Genomic DNA, 24462 nt, shown 5'->3' with positions numbered 1-24462 from the left:
GTCAGCTGGTGTAACTATAATATATACACACTATATGTTGTCAGCTGGTGTAACTACAATATATACACACTATATGTTGTCAGCTGGTGTAACTACAATATATACACACTATATGTTTTCAGCTGGTGTGACTATAATATATACACACTATATGTTGTCGGCTGGTATTACCATATATGCTACTCCGTGTGGTAGTTATCATCTACGAAATTCCAATAGGTTGTTCTGTCGTTCTTCCAGAGAGATCTACATCAACCTATGATATTTTATCCTCCATCCTGAAGCATGTACAATCATGGAAGATGACAGAAGACATGGACCAGAAGTTAGTCTTCCCAGATGTTGTGGAGGCAACTTTCAGGAATTGTGTTACGGTTAATGCAATCCAGAATCTGTGTCCATATATAGAACGCCCTGTTCTCTGGAAGAAAGGTTATGACGAAGCCAGCCAGCGAGAAAAAAGACAGGCGATTCGAAGATATTCTCTGGGAGAAAGAAACTCTCAATATTTGGGGCTGGTGTAGTGGAGCAGGAAGAAGGGATGGGCTACATGAAAACAAAAGGTTTAGAGCCTTACAAAGAAACAGCAACCCAAGATATTATGAAATTTAATGCATTATCTTTCAGCGTACCCCTACCAACTCCACAACTTGTCCAATCTAGTTGGCCACTTAATAGTCAGTAGAATTCAACGTCATAAAATATCCGGTCCCGAAGGGTTTTTTTCAGCTCCCGGGAAAGAGGTAGCAGTTGCTGGAAATTCTGGAGTGATAGAATATGTTGCCAGTATGGGTTCGAAATCGGTTTATCTTTTACTCCGAACATGTATTTGACTGGGGGTCCTACAAGAAATCGGTAGCTAAAACAATATTGTATCCCAGGCATGGTGATTTTATTATCCCCATGTGCGAAGCTTAAAACTTGTTGATATCACATCGTCTGGCTATTCTGGGAGTTACTTACAAATGATTCCCATCACAGGTAACATGGATGATGCAAAGCGATTGTAATTACAAGGAAAGTCCGGAGCAGCAGAGAGAATATCTGGTCCCTACAGAAACACTTTTAGATACATAGTCCAAACCTTACTTTAAATACATTTATTAACGAAGAAATAAAAATTCTACAATAATAACTATCCCAATTTAAAATGTTCTTCCACCATATGAACAGTCTCGTTGGGGCAGTGACCAGGTACTGGCCGCAGGTCGGTGGCTTTACTTCAAGAACGACAACTCAGCAAATGTTGCAACTTCATCTTGTAAGAATATTATCACATTCGTTGAACAAGGCTGCTAGTATGTGTGTTTCTTTAATTCATTGAGTTGTTCGACATTTATTTTTCACTATTGTGTGCTACTTTTTACATTGCATTTGTACATACATTTCCTGCTGTGAGTCTTTTTTCGCGCAATTACAACTTTGCATGTTTGTGTTTTTTCCTTTTTCGCTAAGATAAGAATCTAATCCATGTAGTTGTAAATATTTCAAGAGGAATGGATGTTGACTGCCCGTTAAAACTTTTAAACACATAGCTACCTGCTATTACTATAATTACACACACCACACTCGTTGTGTTACACGAGTATTGGATGTGATTTGTGGAAGTTGTGATTGGTATGTGGTTTCCTTTATGTCCATTTTGGCGTCATAGCTTATGACGTCACATGTATTTCGTCGTCACAAAAGACAGAGATCGATGAGTTAATTGAGACTGTCGTCAATCTAAATTTGGTGCAAGTCATAAATGGAATGCTGTTTTCATGCATACCTGCAAAAATATCGAAGTTATGTGACAAACAGAATCTTATATACGTTTCCATGTCATAAAGGCTCGGAAAACTTAGTTTTCTAGGACTCGTTTCATACATCTCATTAAAGTGGGACCTCGTTAACACTCAGCATTTATTTGTTTACCTGTGCATTACACTGTAGCTAAGCGAAATCCAAAGCATTTACATGTAAGGAAGTTGGTTCTGTATAAACATAGATTCGAGGCCGGGGTTAGAGAAAAGAACAGAATTCATCTGGTATGTCCATTCCAAACTTGGGTTTCTAATTTACTCAGCACTTACCACGTTTGATTAAAAAAATGTTCACAAGAACCTAGACGGTCAGTTTTGTCGAAATTTTGTACAACGTAAATAAGAAAAAAAGGAATGTGTATTTCGTTTTCAATCAAAGATGTTCTGAAAATCTGTAAAAAGAAAAAAGAAAGAAAGATCATTGAAAGGTACATACAAATACATCTCTCACTGAATTTTGTGGGGTTTTTTCTTCAGTACCACCCCTGCAAGAAGTTCTAGGGGACATAACTCCTACAAAATACGCACTCCTGCTTACCTGTCATAATTTTCTTTATGTTTTGTCATTTATCATCATAACAGATGTAAATATAAGATATGTAAGTGATAATCACAACTAATATGTATTTTTGAAACATTTATACTACATTTCACATACTTTATCAAGCCTACTTTCGTTTTCCTTTTTAACCAATCAAATTCACCAGACACACCACACGTAACTTCCGTTCCAAATCTACCGGTTGGCACATTTTCGCCTGCCAGCTGTAAACGTCAAATATCGTTGCAAGATGCAGTTCGACATTCGGAGGTATGTATCGTTACCAATTCAGTCCCCTACATTTGCTGATATGCGTGCAAGCAATTGCGATAGCCGCTTTGACCCTGGACGGGTCTGTAAGTCCGACTGATTATATACTATCATCACGTCTCGCTCTCGCGATCTGCATACGTGTTACTTACCTGCTGGCTATACGGACTTACGACATTTCTAATTTTTCTTAGTATTTTATCATTGTACTCTTAAAATAGCATAAAATTTATTTCATACTCCTAATTCAAAAAGCATTTCCTCCGATAACTTTGAAACAAAAGGTGATTGATATCACATACAACATACATGCATCCAATACGACAGATATATGATCTACATGTAAATTGATTGTTCTTACACCAATGCAAGTTTGTTTATGTGGTATACATGTGTACTGGAACCTATCACAATTTTCCAGCCCAGTAAGTGCATTTAAAAAAGGGGAATTTGACCCTATACATTCACAAACTTTATTCAACCAAAATTCAATCTAAAATACATCTGAATTTGTTGAACAATTTGACTTTCCCACCATCATAATGTCTTCAGTTTAATATTCCAAATGTTCCTGCTCAGTCCACATGTAAATCATACCAAGTGCTATTTTTCCATAAAAAATGAACTGATTCTAAGTCTACATGTTTTAATCAAAATATGTACCTTTAATTTTTAATAATATCTACATTTTTGTATGTAAACAATAATGTAGTCTGCATTTGTTTTGTCGATCCTTACTAATCATTTCCATGACTTTTTGCTTTAAGAAATCACTCATATAATAAGTCTAAATTATTCTGCCATTCTGTCAACTTCTGATGACTGCTAGACGCATACAATGTGTATATAAAAGTCTACATAATGTAGGAATAATTTTGACAACCACACAATGTGTTTTAAGATGTGTCAGTTGAGTGTATTGTAATATTTCAAATTCAAATTCATTTATTGACTTTGAGCTTTACAGCTCATCAGTATGTACACAATACATATAAATACAGTGGCAGGCAATGCAATACCGCAGTGGAGAATGGACAGAAAATGCATGTAGTTACATATATTTTAACATTATATCATGCTATTCCTCAACTGGGTGGCATCATATATATATTTACTTAACATAGTTAATTCTTTAAAGTTCGTTGTACTCAATAATTGTATCAGCTTGAAAACTGATGGTTTTTTCCAGTAATACAATTTTATACGTCTCTCTCTTAAAGCTTGATAAAATGGACAAATAAACAAAAAATGATATTCGTCTTCAATATCTTCAGAATTACAAATTCTGCATATGCGTTCATTTCTAACAATGTTTCGGTATCTCCCGGTTTCACTATACAGCATATGCGCTGATAAACGTAATCTAGTTAGAGCAGTTCTATTTCGCTTTGGTATATATTTACATAAATATTGTTGCAATGTTAAATTATCAACTAAATGTCTATACAAAAAACATTTCGAGGAATTCTCTAATATTTCAAACAATTCTTGCCGTGCATTATCAAGGATTCTCTGTTTAACAATTGGCAGGGCAACAGACGGGTTCACATTGTGTTGATTCAACCACACTTCGCCAAGACCGATTAAAAAAAGTTTGTCTTTCACAAAAGTTACCCAATTAAAAACAGTATTTCGCTGTGGCATATACATGAGTTCATCATAAGCAGTTTTAAGAACACAGTTCTTAGTATTTAAAAGCTTGAACCAGTATTTAATTAAATTATAATGTCTGGTATGTACAATTGGAAATCTACCCAATTCAAAATAGATCATTACATTGCATGTTGACTTCTTAACACATAATATCCTTTTGCAAAATTCCAGGTGAACTTTCTCAATATCTATGCCTTTGCACGAGCCCCATACCTCAGATGCGTAACACAGTATACTGTTAACATATGTATCAAAAAGTTTAATCAAGGTATGGCAGTTTAAATTCAAATTTTTACATTTTGTATATAAGGCAAATACTGACTTTCGACCTTGCCCGGATAATTGCTTTTGTACAACATTAAATTTATTGTTCCATTTAAAAACGATACCTAAATAAGTAAACTGTTCAACGACTTCTAATTTGTTTCCATCGAAGAATCATTTCTCGTTATTACGTAAGCGGCCTCCATTTCTAAAGACAACAATCTTAGTTTTTGCCGTGTTAATGGTCAATTTCCATGTATTCGCATATATAGACAAACTAATTAACATATTCTGTAGCTCATTGGCTGATTCTGCAAGTAGCACCAAATCATCCGCATACATTAATAAAAAGAGACTGAGTTCTCCAAAATCATACGGCCTAATACCGTTAGTAATAAAGTCATTTTCAAAATCATTTACATACATTGAAAACATAATTGGGGATAAAATTTCCCCTTGGGCGAGACCCATATTGTTTACAAAAAAATCTGAACATCTTCCCTTAGATGAGACACATGTCATAACTTTTTTATACATAGCTTTCAAAATTGATAACAGCCTTCCTCGAACTCCTAATTTTGACAATTTATACCACAATTTACAACGATTGACAGAGTCCAACGCTTTCTTGTAGTTAACAAAACAGCAATACAAACGTTTACTATCATTTAGAGATTTTGTAATAATGGCATGAAGCGCGAAAATGGCGTCAACCGTACTTGTTCCAGGACGAAAGCCAAACTGTGCATCTGTGATAATGTCATTCGCCTCCGACCAGTCTGCTAGTCTTTTGTTCAGTACAGATGTAAAAAGTTTCGCCATACAGCTCAGGAGACTTATTCCACGATAATTATTAGGATCGTTTTTATCACCATTTTTAAACACCGGGACCATCACCGCTTTAGACCATTCTTCAGGGAAACATCCAGAGTTAAATACATTATTAAAAATAGTGTGTAAGGCTTGTAGTAAAATGTCACCAGCTTCAATAAAATATTCGTTTAATAAACCGTCTAAACCATGCGCTTTATCACGTTTTAGATGCTTAATAGCGCTTTTAATTTCGTCCCTAGATATACTACGGTCAAGCTCATCAAAGACGGTGTTCATATCAACATTATCCTCTAAACGTTCATTATCCGGCGGATCAAGATTCATGGCTAAATCCTTGAAGTGATTAAAAAAGTCATCCAACGACACATTTGAAACATCGGATTTTGTAGTTGAGAATTTTTTATAAAAATATCGTGGATTGGTTTTCCGTAAGTGTTCCATCATATCTCCCTCGAACTTCCTATATTGCCTTTTACATGCGGCTTCAGAACGTTTGTATTCCCGTTTCCTTCTTATTAAAAGTTCATGGGTTACATCACATTTATTTCTATTAAAATTATTCAATGCAGTCAGGTATTCTCTCCTCAAAGCACGCAACTGCCTGTCGAACCAGGGCTTATTATCTTGGTGAACTCGTGCACGTGGAATGGATTTGTCCGATGACCTTGTCGCGCTGTCACGTGATGACCCGCGTGACCTCGTAGTAAACGGTGATAGTATTTGTAATAGTTCATGTGTGAATTTGTAAACACTGGAATTTATGGCCTCTTGTGTTGTCTCCCCGTCAATAGTAGCAACCTGATTAATCTTGTCTATATTTTCCCTGATTGCAACTAAGCATTGTACTTTACATTGTTCATTCCATTTATATGTTGGTCTACTTACACCAATTGACTCGTCTGTGATGGGCGCATCCCGCGATACCCTCACACGTAGTTCTACGTGCAGGGGGGCGTGGTCAGAATATTCATTGAAGTTACATACAATAAAAGTTTTAATATGCGGGAAAAGTACAGGGTTCGCTATAAGATAATCGTGCTCATGCCATTTGTACCATTAAAAGTAAAACCATTTGATAACTTTTCTGGGTCTCTGCCATTCAGTATCCTCAGACCTGTAGCTTTACACAAATTCAATAATCTTGTACCATATTCATTGCGGACATTGTCTGGGTTAATACGTTTATCCATAATATTTACACCTATAATGCACTTATAGTGCACAAGATGAAGACTATGTTTATTTAGACGAGGCTTAGACAACAGGTTAATTATTTGTACACTAGACCTGGTACAGGTGATGGAGCTTTCTCCCCCAATATAGGTAATAGACAGTGCCTATGGCTATCTGTGTGATGTCAGAAGTCTTTAACTGTATACTTATCCTACAGTTGTGACAGTGACCTTGTTTTTTTTATTCTAACGTAAATAATTATCCATTTCATAATTCAAAACAAAAATAATTTGAATAGCAAAAAATTTAACTAGTGATGATAATTATTACTTGGAAAAACATAGATTAAATAGGAAATAAAGATCTGTGATGAATGAAAGCCATCCTATTTGGAGGAGAGATTATATAATTAGCAGAGTTTACATTGTTATGATATTAATTATTTGATAGCATTATTTACTGGAAATTCTCAAATGAGTAATAAAAAGTTTATGATAAATAGATATAAGAAAGTGAATTTTATATTTAAATTATTTGATTTAAAACAGAAATGAATAAAAACTTATTGAAATATATCATTGTGTTATGGTCAACTGTTTATATTTAGAAATAGCTACTTGATCATAGTACCCAAGTTTGATGATTTAGATAGATGTCATTTATCAATCAATACAATGGAAATGAAATTTATATGTAATGTGACAGCTACATAAAGTGACAGAGACCTCTTCATTTTATAAGCTGGGGGTTCTGCTACAGGTAAAATCGTTAATTTCATTTGTATGTTTCCCTGGATCATTAGTTGTGCTCATGTGATTTCCGTACTGATAAAAAAAACCAAAGGCCAACAGGCAGCCATCTTGGATTTTGTGTAGTAAAGATTGTTATCCCCATTACTTAAGATGTAATGAATGGATCTCTCTCTTAAATTTCATGTTCCCTTTGGTCTATATGTGTGCCAGCTTGATTTTGGGACTAATCAGAAAAAAAACAAAATGGTTTCCAGACAACTATCTTGGATTTGGTAGGTAATGACTATCATTGCTATTTCCGCTAAGGAATGTTCAAATTTCTTATCATTAAGAACAAAAACAGGGAAGACAAAAGAAGTGAAAAGATCAAACAATATTGGGTGCCAAGATCCCTCTGGGATCTCTTTTTGCTGATTTAACTTGGTCAAGCCTCTCACATTTTACCTTCAGTTTATATGGTTGGCTAGTTACAAGAGATATACATTGTACAGTGTGTGCACACAATCTTGCTGATCCCCAGTACTGCCAGTAGGAGATTAACAACCTAACAATGGTGAAACTGATTAGTTAATTGCTCTGTGGATTGGTCAAGGTAACCAGATGCTCAATATTTACCAGTCGTACAATGAACAGTTAATACTAGTTCAAAAGAACAGGATGTGAAGGGAAGTGGGGACGCTGGCAACCCCTGATCTGATTTTGGATCCTAGTGCAAATGAAATAAAGCAATAATATCTAATATATATTTGAAAGTTTGAATTATATTTACCTATAATCTTTTCCTTATGAACTATAAGTCTTTTCCTCGTGCACAAGGAGTGAACTAGGGTGTAAAGATTAGCCTACACTCAACTGCAATATATTCAAGGTCAAATTACAATATACAATTGAACAGGATAGATATGTATAAGTTAACATTTTCATTTTTTAATGCAATATTCCATATGTTAGTATATATAACCTATTGCAGTAAATCAACGATAATGATTTATATTGCCTGCAGAATAACACAGACACATTATCATCATGTGATGATACCTGATAAGTTTATAAAGAAATTGGGACTGCATATAAAATCTTGGAAATGATTTTAAAAATTTTCAAAGAGTATTTGAAATATTTGGAAAATAATCTGCCTTCTTGCAGTAACAGGGAGGTCAAAGGGGTCTGAAGGGACCTATTTCTAAAATGTTATAAAATATCAATTTTCGAAAATTTTCTGGAAAATCTACTTTGATGAGAGGCTCTATACAGAAAGTATGTTTGTCATTAAAAAAGAAATACACTCAATTTATAGAAATTTTTTGGAAAAAAATATTGTTTCACATTTTCGTCTTAACCATTAGCAATGGACAATAAAAGTAAATTGATCAGAATCTAATATCATCAAATGAAAAATCCAAAAATAAATTTTAAAAAGGTTTTACTGAATTTCTAGATATTTGCCAGAAAGGGATTTCTGGATAGCAGTAAAGTATACTCTAATACTGCTTGGATTTTGTATTAACTTAAATGCGACATTAAACAGCTTGACATCAATTTTAAATAAACTCAGCAGGTATTCAAACGAGTATCATAACAAAATCACTATGCAAAGTTGAAGTTGGGAAGGGGAAGGATGGCTAAAGACTTAAACAACTTAATAAAATAATGTATGGTAAGGGAATGATGCATTATTGTTTATTTAACCTGTCTACATTGCAAAATAATTTCATATCCATGTGAAACTGAAAGCAAGTATGTAAAATGTAAAATTTACCATTTGAAGGTAAAATTGGGAAGATTAGCATCTAGATGCAAATATGAGGCAGTGTTACTAGATAGACAATACACCTGGTCAACCTAACTAAAATATATAGATGACTTATGTATAAGATACGTGGAAGCATGATGTTTGTAAATACATATACACATATCATTAGCTGTCATATATAACTGTATGATTTATGTCTTAATGTTGTAGTATTGAAATTTCTTGTCATGTGGGGAAAAAACAGGTAAAAAAGGCCCGAACAGACAGGACATTGACAGAATATTTTTTATTTGATTTACAAGTCATAATGATACATGATGTCTGAAGTAATGAATTTTATTGTAAAGGTTGTGTAAAATCTTTAAATATTAAAATTAATTTTACCTAGCCTGAGTTTCCTCTGACTCCTACATCGGACTATAGACATTTTGATGGAAAGATATATCTATCAGTCTGTTTATACCATGCATCTGTCTGTCTTCTGTCTGGTGGAGGAGTCGGAGGAAATTCGGTCTAGCACTGCTCTATATCAATAGAGTCTATATTGTAAAATTACCATTTAAAGAAGCCTTGACAGATATAAGACATTGCTGTAAACATGAGAATTGATGTATTAGGGTTACACCAAATACACGGAAGTTATCAGGCAGGGTAAATTTTCCTCGGGTGTATGAATTTGTGACATACATGTATTACATACATATTAATGCATACATAAGATACATGAAGGTACATGGATCAGGAAAATAATTCTCAAACCTACAATTTGCCTACATGGATATTAAGATAGTGAAATTAATCTCCTACATAATTCTCCAAGACTACAATAGGATATTTATGGTAGCAAATGTGTTATTTCTTACTACTGTCATCTTCTTGAATACAAACAGTGTATCTTACCCATGTGTGATGGTTTGTTGTATCAAGTACTAAATTTGAGGAAATGTTTCCTGGTTAAGAATCAGTTTCGCAAACTATATATAGTATACATGAACTTTAACTTTCTACCAAATCGCCCAATATTTAACGAAAGTAAATACAACACACTTAACAACATGTAAGATCTGCATCAATAAATATGCTCTGTTTGTGTGCTTGATATTTGATATGTATAATTACAAAATTGGATACCTCATTTCTTTTTGTCAATATAGAAAGTGTTTAGTTAACAGGGGCATGGGTTTATTTCCTTACTTGACACTAATGAATATGGTGTCATATTCAAAACAGCACCCAGTATGTAACTGCCAAACTCACTTAAGAGTTGTCAATCAAGGATTTTGGTAAAGACTAAAAGGGAGGCCAAAAAACTTTTTCATTGACTGATTAAAAAACCCACTTTTTGATAGAGATGGGAGGATAATTGGATATAATTGATTATGCAATGGATTAACCTCATTTATATAATGATCCATTCTAATTTTTTATGATTAATCATTGGTACCTAAGATTTCCTTGTAATTTAGCAAAAACAAAATCCATATTTATATGCATAATAAAGATGCCATTTGCCAAATGTATTCATTCTTTTGCAAATTATAAGTGAGGTATTTTTGTTTATATGACTTCAACAAAGAATTCATTCACTTTCTATGGATGTTGAACACACGGTCAGCTGACTATGTAATGTATTAACTACGTATAAAAAGCCTGTCAAATTTTAAGCAAGAATCAGTTACAATTTTGAACCAATTTCTCATCAGTACTTCATGACAAAGAACAATCCCCGGAAAAAAGGTCTGTTTTCCCAACATCATACTTGCAACTTATTATTTGCATAAATATGTTCCATATGTAACCCATATTGTATATGTGTCTGAGTGGTACTAAAATCTTGAACCTTGAACCCAGGACACTGGATTTACTTTGTATTAATTCTAAGGTTCACAATCCTGTTAACTCAAGTTAACCATTATGGTAGAAATATTAGAAAGTGTAAATTAGAAGTATCTTTTCAAAAGAATGTTATTGACTTACAAAAGCAGACCTTACATTTTCTCTCGAGTCAACATGGCATTCCTCAGCACTATTTGTTTTTGAAAATATTTCAGTGCAAATAAAAATCAAAATATCAACAAACTGAGGGGCAGTTGTAAAGTTAACATCATGTTAAACATTCTCGCTGATATGCAGAATGTTTCATTGGCTGTGGTGCTGTGGATTATCACCTGAAGGATCCAGGTTCAATTCCTGCAGGAGAGCCTGGCAGGATGTGTCTTCTACAATAACTATACCAGAATATTTTATCTGAATCAATTGGGTATGTGATATAATTGATTGAATTCTTTTTTCTGTTTTTTTCTAGGTTTGACATCTACCGAAAGGTTCCTAAGGACTTGACCCAGCCGACCATAACCGGAGCCTGTATCTCTATCAGCAGTGTCCTGTTTATACTTTTTCTGTTTCTGTCTGAATTGTCACTCTTTATAAGTCATGAAACGTTAGTATGATACAAACATGATAATTTTATTATGTTGAAGTGAATTTGACAAGTTTTTAGAGATTGGTACATAATATGTTCAGAATTGGATTCTTGGTTGCTCTGGAAATTAAAATATATTGAATTTGTAATAAAAATAATTGAAATATACCTTCATAGAAAAATAGGAGACCAATCTAATTATAGTTGTGCAAAAGTTTTTACCTGAATGTTCCATGCTAAAATGATGACATTATTTTGTTCAATGTGACTTGAATGATATGCCCAGGATTCAAAGTTTTTAGGCTTGTAAACTATTGAAAAAACTAAAAAAAAAACAACCCTTAAACACCTTGTTGCTGAGCAATAAATATGCAGAAGTGGGGCCTATATTTCAACCACTGTCTGACCTCGGTCATCAAAAGAAATTTGTTACACATAAGTTACCATATTTGGTATGAGGGAACTGTCTGTTAGAAGTGGGCATAAATAATAACATAGCTTCCTAATTCTGATATAAGTGATTTTTTTGTTAAATTTTCACCTTTTTTTACAGAGTAAGTGAGCTAACTGTTGAGGATCCAGTAAAACACTCAGAAAAGATTCCAGTGTTTCTCAACATCACCCTCCCTAACCTCAAATGTGAATGTGAGTACTAAAGAATAAAACCAGAAAAGTATATGATTTAACAAGAAACTGTGTATTTATTTATTGATATTGCCTGTATTTAAAAGTTCTCATTGGAGGTAATGTAGTAACTTAATGTATTGACTTAAATGACCCAATTCCATTATAAGATTTAAAAACATACATATGATAACAAAATGTTATATATGACAAGCGCAGTCTATCAGTTATCATAGAATTGAATAATTTATCACCATATGCTAAAGTTGATTACTTTTCAAACAGTTTTAAAATTTATATTGACACTGATTCAGTCAATGTTATCTACATGTGAGGTTGGAAATATGAACCATTGATAATATAAAAGCTTTTGTGATCGTATGATTTGTACAAGTAAACAGAATTTTGAAAATCTTATTCATTTTTCATGTCATAAATCAACGTGGGGTTATACAAAAACCATTGACTTTAAGAAAAGAACGGGCTTATTACAGGGCAATGATACAGTATTACAGGGCAATGTTACAGCATTACAGGGTAATTATATAGTATTACAGGACAATGATACAGTATTACAGGACAATGATACAGTATTACAGGACAATGATACAGTATTACAGGACAATGTTATAGTATTACAGGACAATGATATAGTATTACAGGACAATGTTATAGCATTAAAGGACAATGTTATAGCATTAAAGGACAATGATATAGTATTACATGGTAATGATATAGTATTACAGGACAATGATACAGTATTACAGGACAATGTTATAGCATTACAGGACAATGATATAGTATTACAGGACAATGATACAGTATTACAGGACAAGGATACAGTATTACAGGACAATGATACAGCATTACAGGACAATGATACAGTATTACAGGACAATGATACAGTATTACAGGACAAGGATACAGTATTACAGGACAATGATACAGTATTACAGGACAATGATATAGTATTACAGGACAATGTTATAGCATTAAAGGACAATGATACAGTATTACAGGACAATGATACAGTATTACAGGACAAGGATACAGTATTACAGGACAATGATACAGCATTACAGGACAATGATACAGTATTACAGGACAATGATACAGTATTACAGGACAAGGATACAGTATTACAGGACAATGATACAGTATTACAGGACAATGATACAGTATTACAGGACAATGATATAGTATTACAGGACAATGATACAGTATTACAGGACAATGATATAGTATTACAGGACAATGCTACAACATTACAGGGTAATGATACAGCATTACAGGACAATGATACAGCATTACAAGACAATGATATAGTATTACAGGACAATTATTAAACATTACTGGATAACATCTAGTAGCATTGTTATACAAGGCTTTAATAGATTTTGGTGGCCATTTTATTAGACCTGGGCTGATTGTAAGGTTTATTGCTGTGCACTGTATGTAGATATGAGTAATGCTGTTTTCATAATTTGATTGTTTATCCTCAAGACTTGATTGATGATTTTCCCTCAGATCTTGGACTAGATATTCAGGATGACATGGGGAGACATGAAGTGGGTTTCCAGGATAATACACAGAAGTTTGAATTGACTACAGAAAGCACTGAAGGTTGTCGAATGGAATCTCACTTTCTTGTGAATAAGGTGATTTTTTTCTATCCAGAAGTCCTTTTGTTTGGATCTGATTATGTAATGTTGTATGTAAAAGATTTCACAATCATCTGTAGGTAACACTTATTTTGTTGTTTGGAAAAATGAAAAGGTCACTAAAGTATTCAGTAAATATTTTCACCTAGAGGTGGTTGGGTGGCGCAGTGGTAATGTACTCATCTTTCACCTAGCTGTTTGGAGTCCCATTCCCGAAATGGCTGTGAAAAGGTATGGGGTCACCTGCCAAACCACATGGGTTTACCTCCAACAGCAAGACTTCTTGTGTGCTTCCATCTGGGCCAACAAGAGCAATTCATATAAGTTGAAAGCTTGTTTCATAATTGTTGAAAATTGAATAAAGTTTATATTTATATTTATTTCCTCTGAATTCGTTACATATGATATAAACATTTTACTATATCTATATGTTATTTGAAAAATGAAAAAGTCGCTAAGTATTTAGGTTAATTTCACTGAACTCATCATTATAACATAAACATTTTACCATGTGTTATCCCTAGTTAGGTATGTTCTGAAACTTTCATTTTGTCAGGAATTGTTGAAATCTATTGAAGACTCTGTGGATTCTGAATGAAAGAAAATATCTTGTTAACAGAAAAATCTCCATTGTTTACTACATATGAAATTTTCACTGAAAAAATATTGTTTGTTGACATGATTGAAATTGATTAATTGTGTTAAGGTTTAAATTCCTTCGTTCTTTGAAATAAACACAAATGAATCTATATAAGCCACGTTGTACATATTATCAGTGATCAATCCCAAAATTGTGAAGAGTCCAGTTACAAAGAGATATATATTGGGTTCTCAAAATTAGAGTGAGTTCCACAAGAAAAGAAGGAGTTCAGTGATATTTGGGACTCACATCCCAAATATTCGAGTCCCAGAAATCACTGTATATGATATACATTATGAAAATGTACGTCTTTATCTCCAAATCTTCTTTAGATTCCTGGAAACTTCCATGTGTCAACGCATTCCTCCAAAGTTCAACCACAAAACCCAGATATGACACACATAATTCACAAGGTTCGCTTTGGAATGGATGTACAAGAAGATAAGGTAAAGTGCTAGTGATGAAGAAAAATCTGCTGACTTGTAATCCACAGATAAATAGAGCTGATCAAAGTGTTTTCTCCATCATTACTTACCAGTTTTGATTCTAATATCACAAAAAAATCAAGTTTTAGGAAGAGAATTTACTAGTAAGCCTTAAAAGTCCCAGTTTTGGTCCCTCTTTTTCAAAATCATGAATGATCTGTACTCTGAAACAAGATTATACACCCCAATACTCAAACATGAATAGTATCCACAACTGATTTCAGCATAAGATGTTTCTTTGTTTCTTTTTAACATCTCCACAGAGAAATCAATCTACATATTCAGATAAAATGCAGTGTTATTGGTATTTTTCCGGGCCCGTTACATCTGTCACAACTAATTTGATTTATAATAAAAAGACATAACCAGACTGATATAAAAGAAGTGTTTTAGAATAAAGTAAATGTTTATTTGAAATGAGGTAACATGGCCTACAATTGCAGTGTTTTCTTCACATTTACCTTTTAAAAAAGTTTGTTATCATTTGCTTAATGTGGAAACATATTGTGTTATATTGACAGGTTGTGAAGGGTTCTTTTAACCCTCTAGAAAATGTCGACAGGACACAAGCCAATGGTAAGTTAATCATCTCCTACGACAAACACCGTACATACATTGTGTGTTTCTTTACTTTTCTTACAGATGAATGGTTTAATGTGTTATAAAGTGGGAACACTTAATGTCATGTCATTTAATGTCACTTTTTATTTACAAATTGTAATAGGAGAAAAATGTATTTTCTTGAAACACCATTTACCACTGCATACTGTATATGTATCAACATCACAAGTGATGTGAAAGGATTCTGAGGCAAATTATCAGTGTAAGACATGTAGTGTCATATACACATGGGCATGCAGCCAGACAAATTGAAGAAGACTGACAAATCTAGTACAGGATATATTTAATATATGTGAGATTTTGCTGTCTAATGTATGAAAAGATAAATATCCTTTAAAAACTGTTTTTATTTTACAGCCATTCATACCCATGACTACATCGTGAAGATTGTTCCTACAGTGTATGAGGATATCAAAGGAAACATTCATTTTCCCTACCAGTATACATACTCACACAGAGTAAGGACATTTACTGTCGAAGAAAAAAAATAACTTAGCATTAATGTATTAATCGAGCAATCAGTCTATATCTGGTAATAAGCCAGTGTCTGGTAATGAGCCAGTGTCTAGCAATAAGCCTGTATCTTGTAATAAGTCTGTGTCTGGTTATAAGCCCATGTCTGGTAATAAGCCTGTGTCTGGTAATGAGCCAGTGTCTAGCAATAAGCCTGTATCTTGTAATAAGTCTGTGTCTGGTAGTGAGCCCATGTCTGGTAATAAGCCAGTGTCTGGTAATGAGCCTGTGTCTGGTAATGAGCCCATGTCTGGTAATAAGCCTGTGTCTGGTAATAAGCCAGTGTCTGGTAATAAGCCTGTGTCTGGTAATGAGCCAGTGTCTAGCAATAAGCCTGTGTCTGGTAATGAGCCAGTGTCTGGTAATAAGCCTGTCTGGTAATAAGCCAGTGTCTGGTTATAAGCCTGTGTCTGGTAATGAGCCTGTGTCTGGTAATGAGCCAGTGTCTGGTAATAAGCCTGTGTCTGGTTATAAGCCTGTCTGGTTATAGACGTGAGCCAGTGTCTGGTAATCAACATTTGTCTGGTTATAGATGTAAGCCTGTGTCTGGTAATAATCCCATGTCTGGTAATGAGCCAGTGTCTGGTAATAAGCCTATGTCTGGTAATAAGCCAGTGTCTGGTAATAAGCCCATGTCTGGTAATGAGCCTGTGTCTGGTAATAAGCCTTATCTGATAATGAGCCTGTGTCTGGTTATAAGCCTGTGTCTGGTTATTAGCCTGTGTCTGGTAATGAGTCTGTGTCTAGTAATGAGCCAGTGTCTGTTAATAAGCCTGTCTGGTAATGAGCCAGTGTCTGGTAATAAGCCTTATCTAGTAATGAGCTTGTGTCTGATAATGAGCCTGTGTCTGGTTATAAGCCTGTGTCTGGTTGTAAACTTTTGTCTGGTAATAAGCCTGTGTCTGGTAATGAGCCTGTGTCTGGTAATGAGCCTATCTGGTAATAAGCCTGTGTCTGGTAATAATCCTGTGCCTGGTTATAAGCCCGTGTCTGGTTGTAAACGTTTGTCTGGTAATAAGCCTGTTCTGGTTATAAGCATGTGTCTGGTTATGAGCCTTTGTCTGGTAATGAGCCTGTGTCTGGTAATGAACTTGTCTGGTTATAAGCCTGTGTCTTGTTGTAAACCTTTGTCTGGTAATGGGCCTGTGTCTGGTAATGGGCCTGTGTCTGGTAATAAGCCTGTGTCTGGTTATAAGCCTGTGTCTGGTTGTAAACCTTTGTCTGGTAATGGGCCTGTGTCTGGTAATGAGCCAGTGTCTGTTAATAAGCCTGTCTGGTAATAAGCCTGTGTCTGGTTATAAGCCTGTGTCTGGTAATGAGCCTGTGTCTGGTTATAAGCATGTGTCTGGTTGTAAACCTTTGTCTGGTAATAAGCCTGTGTGTGGTTATAAACCTGTCTGGTTATGTGCCTGTGTCTGGTAATGAGCCTGTGTCTGGTAATGTGCCTGTCTGGTAATAAGCCTGTGTCTGGTAATGAGCCTGTGTCTGGTTATAAGCCTGTGTATTGTTGTAAACCTTTGTCTGGTAATAAGCCTGTGTCTGGTTATAAGCCTGTGTCTGGTTGTAAACCTTTGTCTGGTAATAAGCCTGTGTCTGGTAATGAGCCTGTGTCTGGTTATAAGCCTGTGTCTGGTTGTAAACCTTTGTCTGGTAATGGGCCTGTGTCTGGTAATAAGCCTGTGTCTGGTTATAAGCCTGTGTCTGGTTGTAAACCTTTGTCTGGTAATGGGCCTGTGTCTGGTAATGGGCCTGTGTCTGGTAATGAGCCAGTGTCTGTTAATAAGCCTGTCTGGTAATAAGCCTGTGTCTGGTAATGAGCCTGTGTCTGGTTATAAGCATGTGTCTGGTTGTAAACCTTTGTCTGGTAATAAGCCTGTGTGTGGTTATAAGCCTGTCTGGTTATGTGCCTGTGTCTGGTAATGAGCCTGTGTCTGGTAATGTGCCTGTCTGGTAATGAGCCTGTGTCTGGTAATGAGCCTGTGTCTGGTTATAAGCCTGTGTCTTGTTGTAAACCTTTGTCTGGTAATAAGCCTGTGTCTGGTTATAAGCCTGTGTCTGGTTGTAAACCTTTGTCTGGTAATAAGCCTGTGTCTGGTAATGAGCCAGTGTCTGGTAATAAGCCTGTGTCTGGTAATGGGCCTGTGTCTGGTAATAAGCCAGTGTCTGGTTATAAGCCTGTGTCTGGTTGTAAACCTTTGTCTGGTAATGGGCCTGTGTCTGGTTATAGGTCTGTGTCTGGTTATAAGCCAAACTTACAGAACTTGTGTGTTCACCACTAGGCTTATAACACGATTTATATGAATTCCCCAGTTTTATTGTCATTATCCTTTTAAGAGATGATTGGAACAAGATGTAACCTCTGACCTAAAGTAGAAGGTTATTGCATCAAAGATTGATGATCTACATGTAGAATTTGTTTGAATTTTTCTGAAACTGCAGTGGACTTAGGTTGGTCCATTACCGAGTTATATAGGATACATGTATCTATCTATTATGTGTAAAAATAATGTATTGATGTAGTTTTTAGTTAACTGCAGCTTATAAATTATATCAATGAAGTTCTAAGTTAAAAAATTGACAACAGTTATATATTGAGAGAAATATGAAGATTATATCCCAGCGAATTTCTTTGTGGTTGTCCTTGATTGCTGTGTATTTACACTTACAAAACAAATAGAAAGAAAGTACATGTGTTAAGACCATATTGTAGTGAGTGGTAAATTGTTATTATTCTAGATTTATATACACAAATGGTGGATTTTTTCACGCAAAATTGCTTACTCACTGTAAATATAAGATCATAAAATTAACATACATAATAAATACAGTGAATGTATGACTTAATTCAAATCTGCTAGTCTTTGTTTTCATTGTCTTACTCCTGTTTCACTTGTAATCTCTGTACACAGGACATGTTACAATACGGACACGGAGGTAGGATCATGCCTGCTATTTGGTTCCGATACGATCTTAGTCCTATCACAGTACGATACATGGAGAGAAGAAAACCATTCTACACATTCCTTACAACAGTAAGTGAATATTTTATAAACATCTCATGTCATGTGAATTTTATTTATTTTTATACCCTTGTCATAAAACAGCTGGGTGTGTATAGTGTTACCTCTTCAATTGGTTCCATCATTATTTGGTTTCTTTGAAGTCTTTGGTGGATGTAGAAATTGAACTGAAATTTGGCATATAGTTGTATAATGAGAAAGTGTATGTTCAGTTTTTGTTAGATTTGATCTGTTATTTCCAGAGTTATGGGCTTTGATTATGAAACATATAAAGAAACTGCTTTAGTTTGCACTCATTTCTCACTAATACATCTAGTTTTAGTTATTGATATATGTAAGAACTTAACCTTATTCATATGGAATCTGAACTAATCTATGAGGAAACTGACCTAATTTTGTCTGCGTAAAGAAATGCCTGTATTTTTCCATCTCTCTTCATCCTTTTAAGAAACCCAGTGAAGTATAGAACCTGTAGAAGTACAAAGAACAGCAAACTCTACTACAAGAAATAAACAGAAAATGAGGTTAAAGACCTATAAAATATAGGAATAAATAATGAATAAATTGAAGGCAGGGGTGGCTGGTTGAAATGAAAAATATTGTGTTATTAAATGCTTTCAAATTCCTGAATAATTGAGATTGGAGCTATAATTCCATTCTGATATGGAATCTTTAAGAAGTGCAAATAAATCTCTAGTATTCTTATTGCTTGATCAAATATATATAGTTGGCATACAGAAGTAATATCTAACAGAGTAAATGAGACTTGATCTTGTTTAAGTTACTCAATAGATTTTAATTATACAATGAGGTAGGTTATTATGGACTTTTTCATGAGATTTTTTCCATTTTGTTGATTTTGTGAGTACTCTTAAGCTATTGATATATTTCTTCAAATTAATAAACTTTCAAAAATTTGAAAATAGATTGTTAGTATCATAATGAAAAAATTGAGCTCCATGAAGATATATATATCATAATGTTAGCTATTAAATTTTGATGGTTATGTATATATATTTCCATTCTACCACCAGATTCCTGTTTATTCTATGTAAACCATTATGTAACTAGTATATCAGGCTATGAATGCCTATCTGGTCAAGCATATGAATTCACATTTGGAGGTCAAGGTGAGACACCCATCAAAACATAAATCTAGTAGATATAATTGTAGTATTTACATTCTGTATAGCATTCATCACGGTCGATGTTGGAAGGAATAAGTCTAGATGTCTCCTAGGTAAACAAAACTGGCTGCTCGTCAAGTTCACTTCGTTATCAATATGAAATGAACTGACATATAAGAAGATGATGGACTTACGACAAGTAAGATTTTAACAAAAAAAATTAACAGACACCATTCTGTCTTCCACCTGCATTGTGTTTGCAACAGATGTATACCCCATCTGGTAACTGTTTATTGTTTAAATGTATATATATTTATCTGCTTTTTTAATTATTATTTTTGCAGATTTGTGCCATAGTAGGAGGAACTTTTACTGTTGCTGGGATTTTAGACTCCTGTATCTTCACAGCATCAGAAATCATTAGAAAATTGGAAATTGGGAAGCAGAGCTGATCACAAAAATTTTATAGGAAGTCATGTTACAATCAATCCTTGTCCACTGTTCACAATTACATTCCAGTTGTTTCAATATTCTTATTTTTTAAATTGATAATTTATATTGTTTATTTTGTAAAGTATACATTACAGAGAACTTGAAATTTATTTATTTTTTTTGTGTTAGTGCAGTGAAACCTAGCATAAAGGTCTTGGACCACCACTGAGGACAACATTTACAGGTTGATAAACATGTGTTACAGACATTCATTTTACATAGAAATGCATAATTATACACTTCTGCATAGCTGAAAGTCATAAATATACAGGTTAATTCATCAACAACATCAGAACCAATATGTTGACAGGTTTCAATCATTTGTGTCGGTTTTATTTTTATATATGGAAATGTATATGAACCGTTGAAGAAAAAGTTTTATATAGGTTTATTCATTGATAGAGTTATATTTAGTTATGTAAGGTTTAAGCTTTGATTAAACACATTTTTATGTGAGTGTTTGGATACTTATGCTAAAGGAGGATGTAAACGTGTTTGATTCTTGCCATTTAATCAATTTAACACCTTCAATACAGTTAACTTTAGCTGATGCAACTGTGTTAGTAGGTGATGTTACAGTATATTTTTGTCAAACTAGGGTAAGACAGAGAGACCATGTTAGGGGTAAAACCTGACATAGGTGTCATGAATGTGATAAAATGGCTCTTCACCTGCATAATTGTAATAATTACTGTTAAAAAGAAATGGAGTAAGGGCAGACAGGGTATACTCACTGATGGAATATTGAATCTCAGACTAAATTTGCATCAGCAGTTGCCATCATACTAATAATTCCTGATCAAGGTTACTGAATAAGACTATCAACTTAAGATAAATTTTTCACTGATAGATATTTCATGCAAGTATGTACTTTTGAGTAGAACAGTGTAGTTTACTGGATGATAGAACTGATCAAGATATGATTTTAAATCAAATTGTGATGGCTGTGTCAAACCTATTTAAAAGTATTGGACCATCAGGACAGACAGTTTTATTGTCTTTAAAGACAGGTAATCTCTGATAAAGGCTGGTCTTAAAAGACGTGATCTATATAAAATAGATTCTCTCTTAGTCTAGTTTACATAGACAAGTGATCTATATTAAAAGGTTGTTTTACAGAAAAAGTGACCTCTATATATAAAATGTTTATATTTGTAGACAAGTGATCAATATATTGAAGTGGTCTTTATAGACAGGTTAAATCAATAAAAGACTTCATGGTCTTATTGACAAGTTATCTATACAGTGGTCTTTATAGACAGGTTAAATCAATAAAAGACTTCATTGTCTTATAGAAAAGTTATCTATACAGTGGTCTTTATAGACAGGTTAAATCAATGAAAGACTTCATGGTCTGATAGAAAAGTTATCTATACAGTGGTCTTTATAGACAGGTTAAATCAATGAAAGACTTCATGGTCTTCATAGACAAGTGATCTATATTGTAAAGTGGTCCTGATAGACATGTGATCGATACAGGTAATATTTCAAAAATATGTTTAAGTGTTTGTGGTCTTCGAAGCAGGTTTCATGTAAATATTTTTTCAAAATTTACGTTTGTCTAGTCTTGTAAATAAACTGCCTTATTACGGTTTGATAACATGTGAAGTGAATTCAGTTTTTTAACCTCCCATATTCTTGTGAACCAAGAGTTGAAATCATCGTCAATATACTGGCCATATTTTTGCAGTGTCTAAGAGGGAGAATGTGCCATTCAAAAACTTTTAGACTTATTTTTGATAAACTCATTAAATACTGTAAACAACATGCTCTTTCTGTTAATCTGACTGAATTTTTGAAATTATGAATAATTCTGAAGATTAAGTGATAAAACTGGGGCCAAAAACCAAAATCATTGAGTACATAATAATTTTTCCCTTCAGTGGCTTGAGGAAATTTTAAAATACAACAAATTGAAAGAAAGGTTTTAATTCATCCAAATGCCTTTAGAAAATGATGAAATACGAATATCAAGGGATTTGAAAGCATGATTGTATAACTGACAGGTATTTGTTTAGATGTTTACGTATAATGTGTACATAAAGTATGTATTTACATTTGTTTTCTTAGTGTATTATAGAAGGTTTAAACTCTTCACTCCGTATAGTCACACTTCTCTCCTTCACATGTAGGATTCGAGCAGTAAAACCTTATTGGTGTTCATATTAAAGATATTGTAGTCTTATTTTGATGGTGCTTGGTGATTCAGTTAGATATTCATAATTATAGACTTTTGTGCGAGATACATACTGGATATGAAGTTATAATTTGATATTTAAATGTATATAGGTAACACAGATGTTGCCAGATTTTCAATTTTACAGACTTTTTTCATTCTATTAAATCATTCCCCTTTTTCTATAATTATTTTCTGTATGAAAAGAAGTATTTTTTTATATATAACATTCCAGACTTCTACTTTCTTTCTACTGATTTATATATATAATTACCACCAGTTGTGATCATGTAAATATCTTTGTGTTGTGCCATCATATTTAACATTTATAGTCAAGCACTACATGTTAATTCATACTGTCATATCAATCTGATTAAAATACAGTTCATCATTATACACAATATTATGAAGATCTGATGATTTAAGGGGTCATGTTCAGATAACCCTAATGCTTACCAGCTAAAAGTATTTTTTTAGCCTATCAAAACTTGTCTTTCTTTGCTTGGAATGTTTGAGACTCCAGATTCTCGGTTATTACCTACAAAATGTCAACCAACAATGTTAAAAGCTGAAGAGAAATGAGACTTTGCAAGTATTATTTTGATTGGTTGGTTGAAAGATTACTTGAACATGACCCGTTAACGGCCACTGTCAGATCTTCATACTTCATAATATAACATATTTTGATGATTTGCATTTTAATCAGATTGACTGTTTTACATGCATTGACTCCCCCTTGGCAGTTTTTGCTTTTATTTAGACCATTCTGGCTCTGTACAATAGGGCTTTTATTTTTCATTGTAATACAGAATTTTTTTTTCTATGGATAACAATCAAAAAGTTGTTTTTTTTTTAAAATGGACATGTACAAGAGTAATCATGTGAAGTTAAAAGGGAAATGTTTTTGTTCTGTGATGATTAGATGATCTAATAACTGAATGAATTAAATGATTTCAAGACATGATGAAAATGATTACAACATTTACCATTGACACTATTCAAGGTGTTGTATATTGGTCACTAGTGCATGTGTACATTCTGTAAATGAATGGCTTTTGTGCTTAGTTGAAATGTTCAAGCAAGGAAAAAAAGGAATTAAGCTGTTTGACAGCATTTGATTCCAAATAAATCAAAAGTATTTTGTGAATCTTGAATCTGACATTTCTTATCAAAATCCTTGTATGATGACCTAATATGGTGTAATGAAGCTGAATGTAAGATGTAAAGAGATGCCAGTTTTGAAATTGTCCACTTGTATGTTTCCAGTTTTGCTTAAATCATCTATGTAAAGTAATCTGATTAATATATTCTACAGTACAAACACTATACAGTCAAGTGATGTCGATGATAATTTACTAAGAATTTTACGTTTGACTTTTATTTTTGCTTTTCCTTGGTTTCCTGTACATACATCTAGGTGAAATTATTTAATATTTTAGTGCTTTCTGCAAAAACAGCTTTATTGTATGCTTTGCTTTAGTTCATGGCCTTTTCCCTAGTGAAGCAATATTGCTACCTCTCAATGAGATCAATACATCAGCTATTCATGAAATCGTCATCATATTCATAAATGTTCTTTATTAGCTTGTGTTCATTAATAAAGTTATTGGTTGTGTGACAAAGATTGTACAATATA

The 24462-nt window shown here is 33.7% G+C and overlaps 1 protein-coding gene across 1 annotated transcript; it reads left to right on the top strand.

Annotated features, from left to right (window-relative positions):
• Positions 1-2554: 2554 nt before the first annotated feature.
• LOC132555169 (endoplasmic reticulum-Golgi intermediate compartment protein 1-like) lies at positions 2555-22678 on the top strand. The gene is made up of 9 exons (XM_060219517.1): positions 2555-2616; positions 11351-11485; positions 12021-12112; positions 13619-13749; positions 14725-14838; positions 15399-15453; positions 15856-15956; positions 18921-19043; positions 20503-22678. Exons 1-9 carry the CDS (start codon positions 2597-2599, stop codon positions 20608-20610), a joined length of 879 nt encoding a protein of 292 aa, XP_060075500.1. The 5' UTR covers positions 2555-2596; the 3' UTR covers positions 20611-22678.
• The last annotated feature ends 1784 nt before the right edge of the window (positions 22679-24462 follow it).

This window comes from Ylistrum balloti, unplaced genomic scaffold (assembly GCF_031769215.1).
Source record: "Ylistrum balloti isolate Yb309-2 unplaced genomic scaffold, AGI_CSIRO_Ybal_v1 Utg370458, whole genome shotgun sequence".
Classification (NCBI taxonomy): Eukaryota; Metazoa; Mollusca; class Bivalvia; order Pectinida; family Pectinidae; genus Ylistrum; species Ylistrum balloti.
The sequence above is the reverse complement of the archived record's forward strand: the minus strand, read 5'-3'. Positions and strand labels throughout refer to the sequence as shown.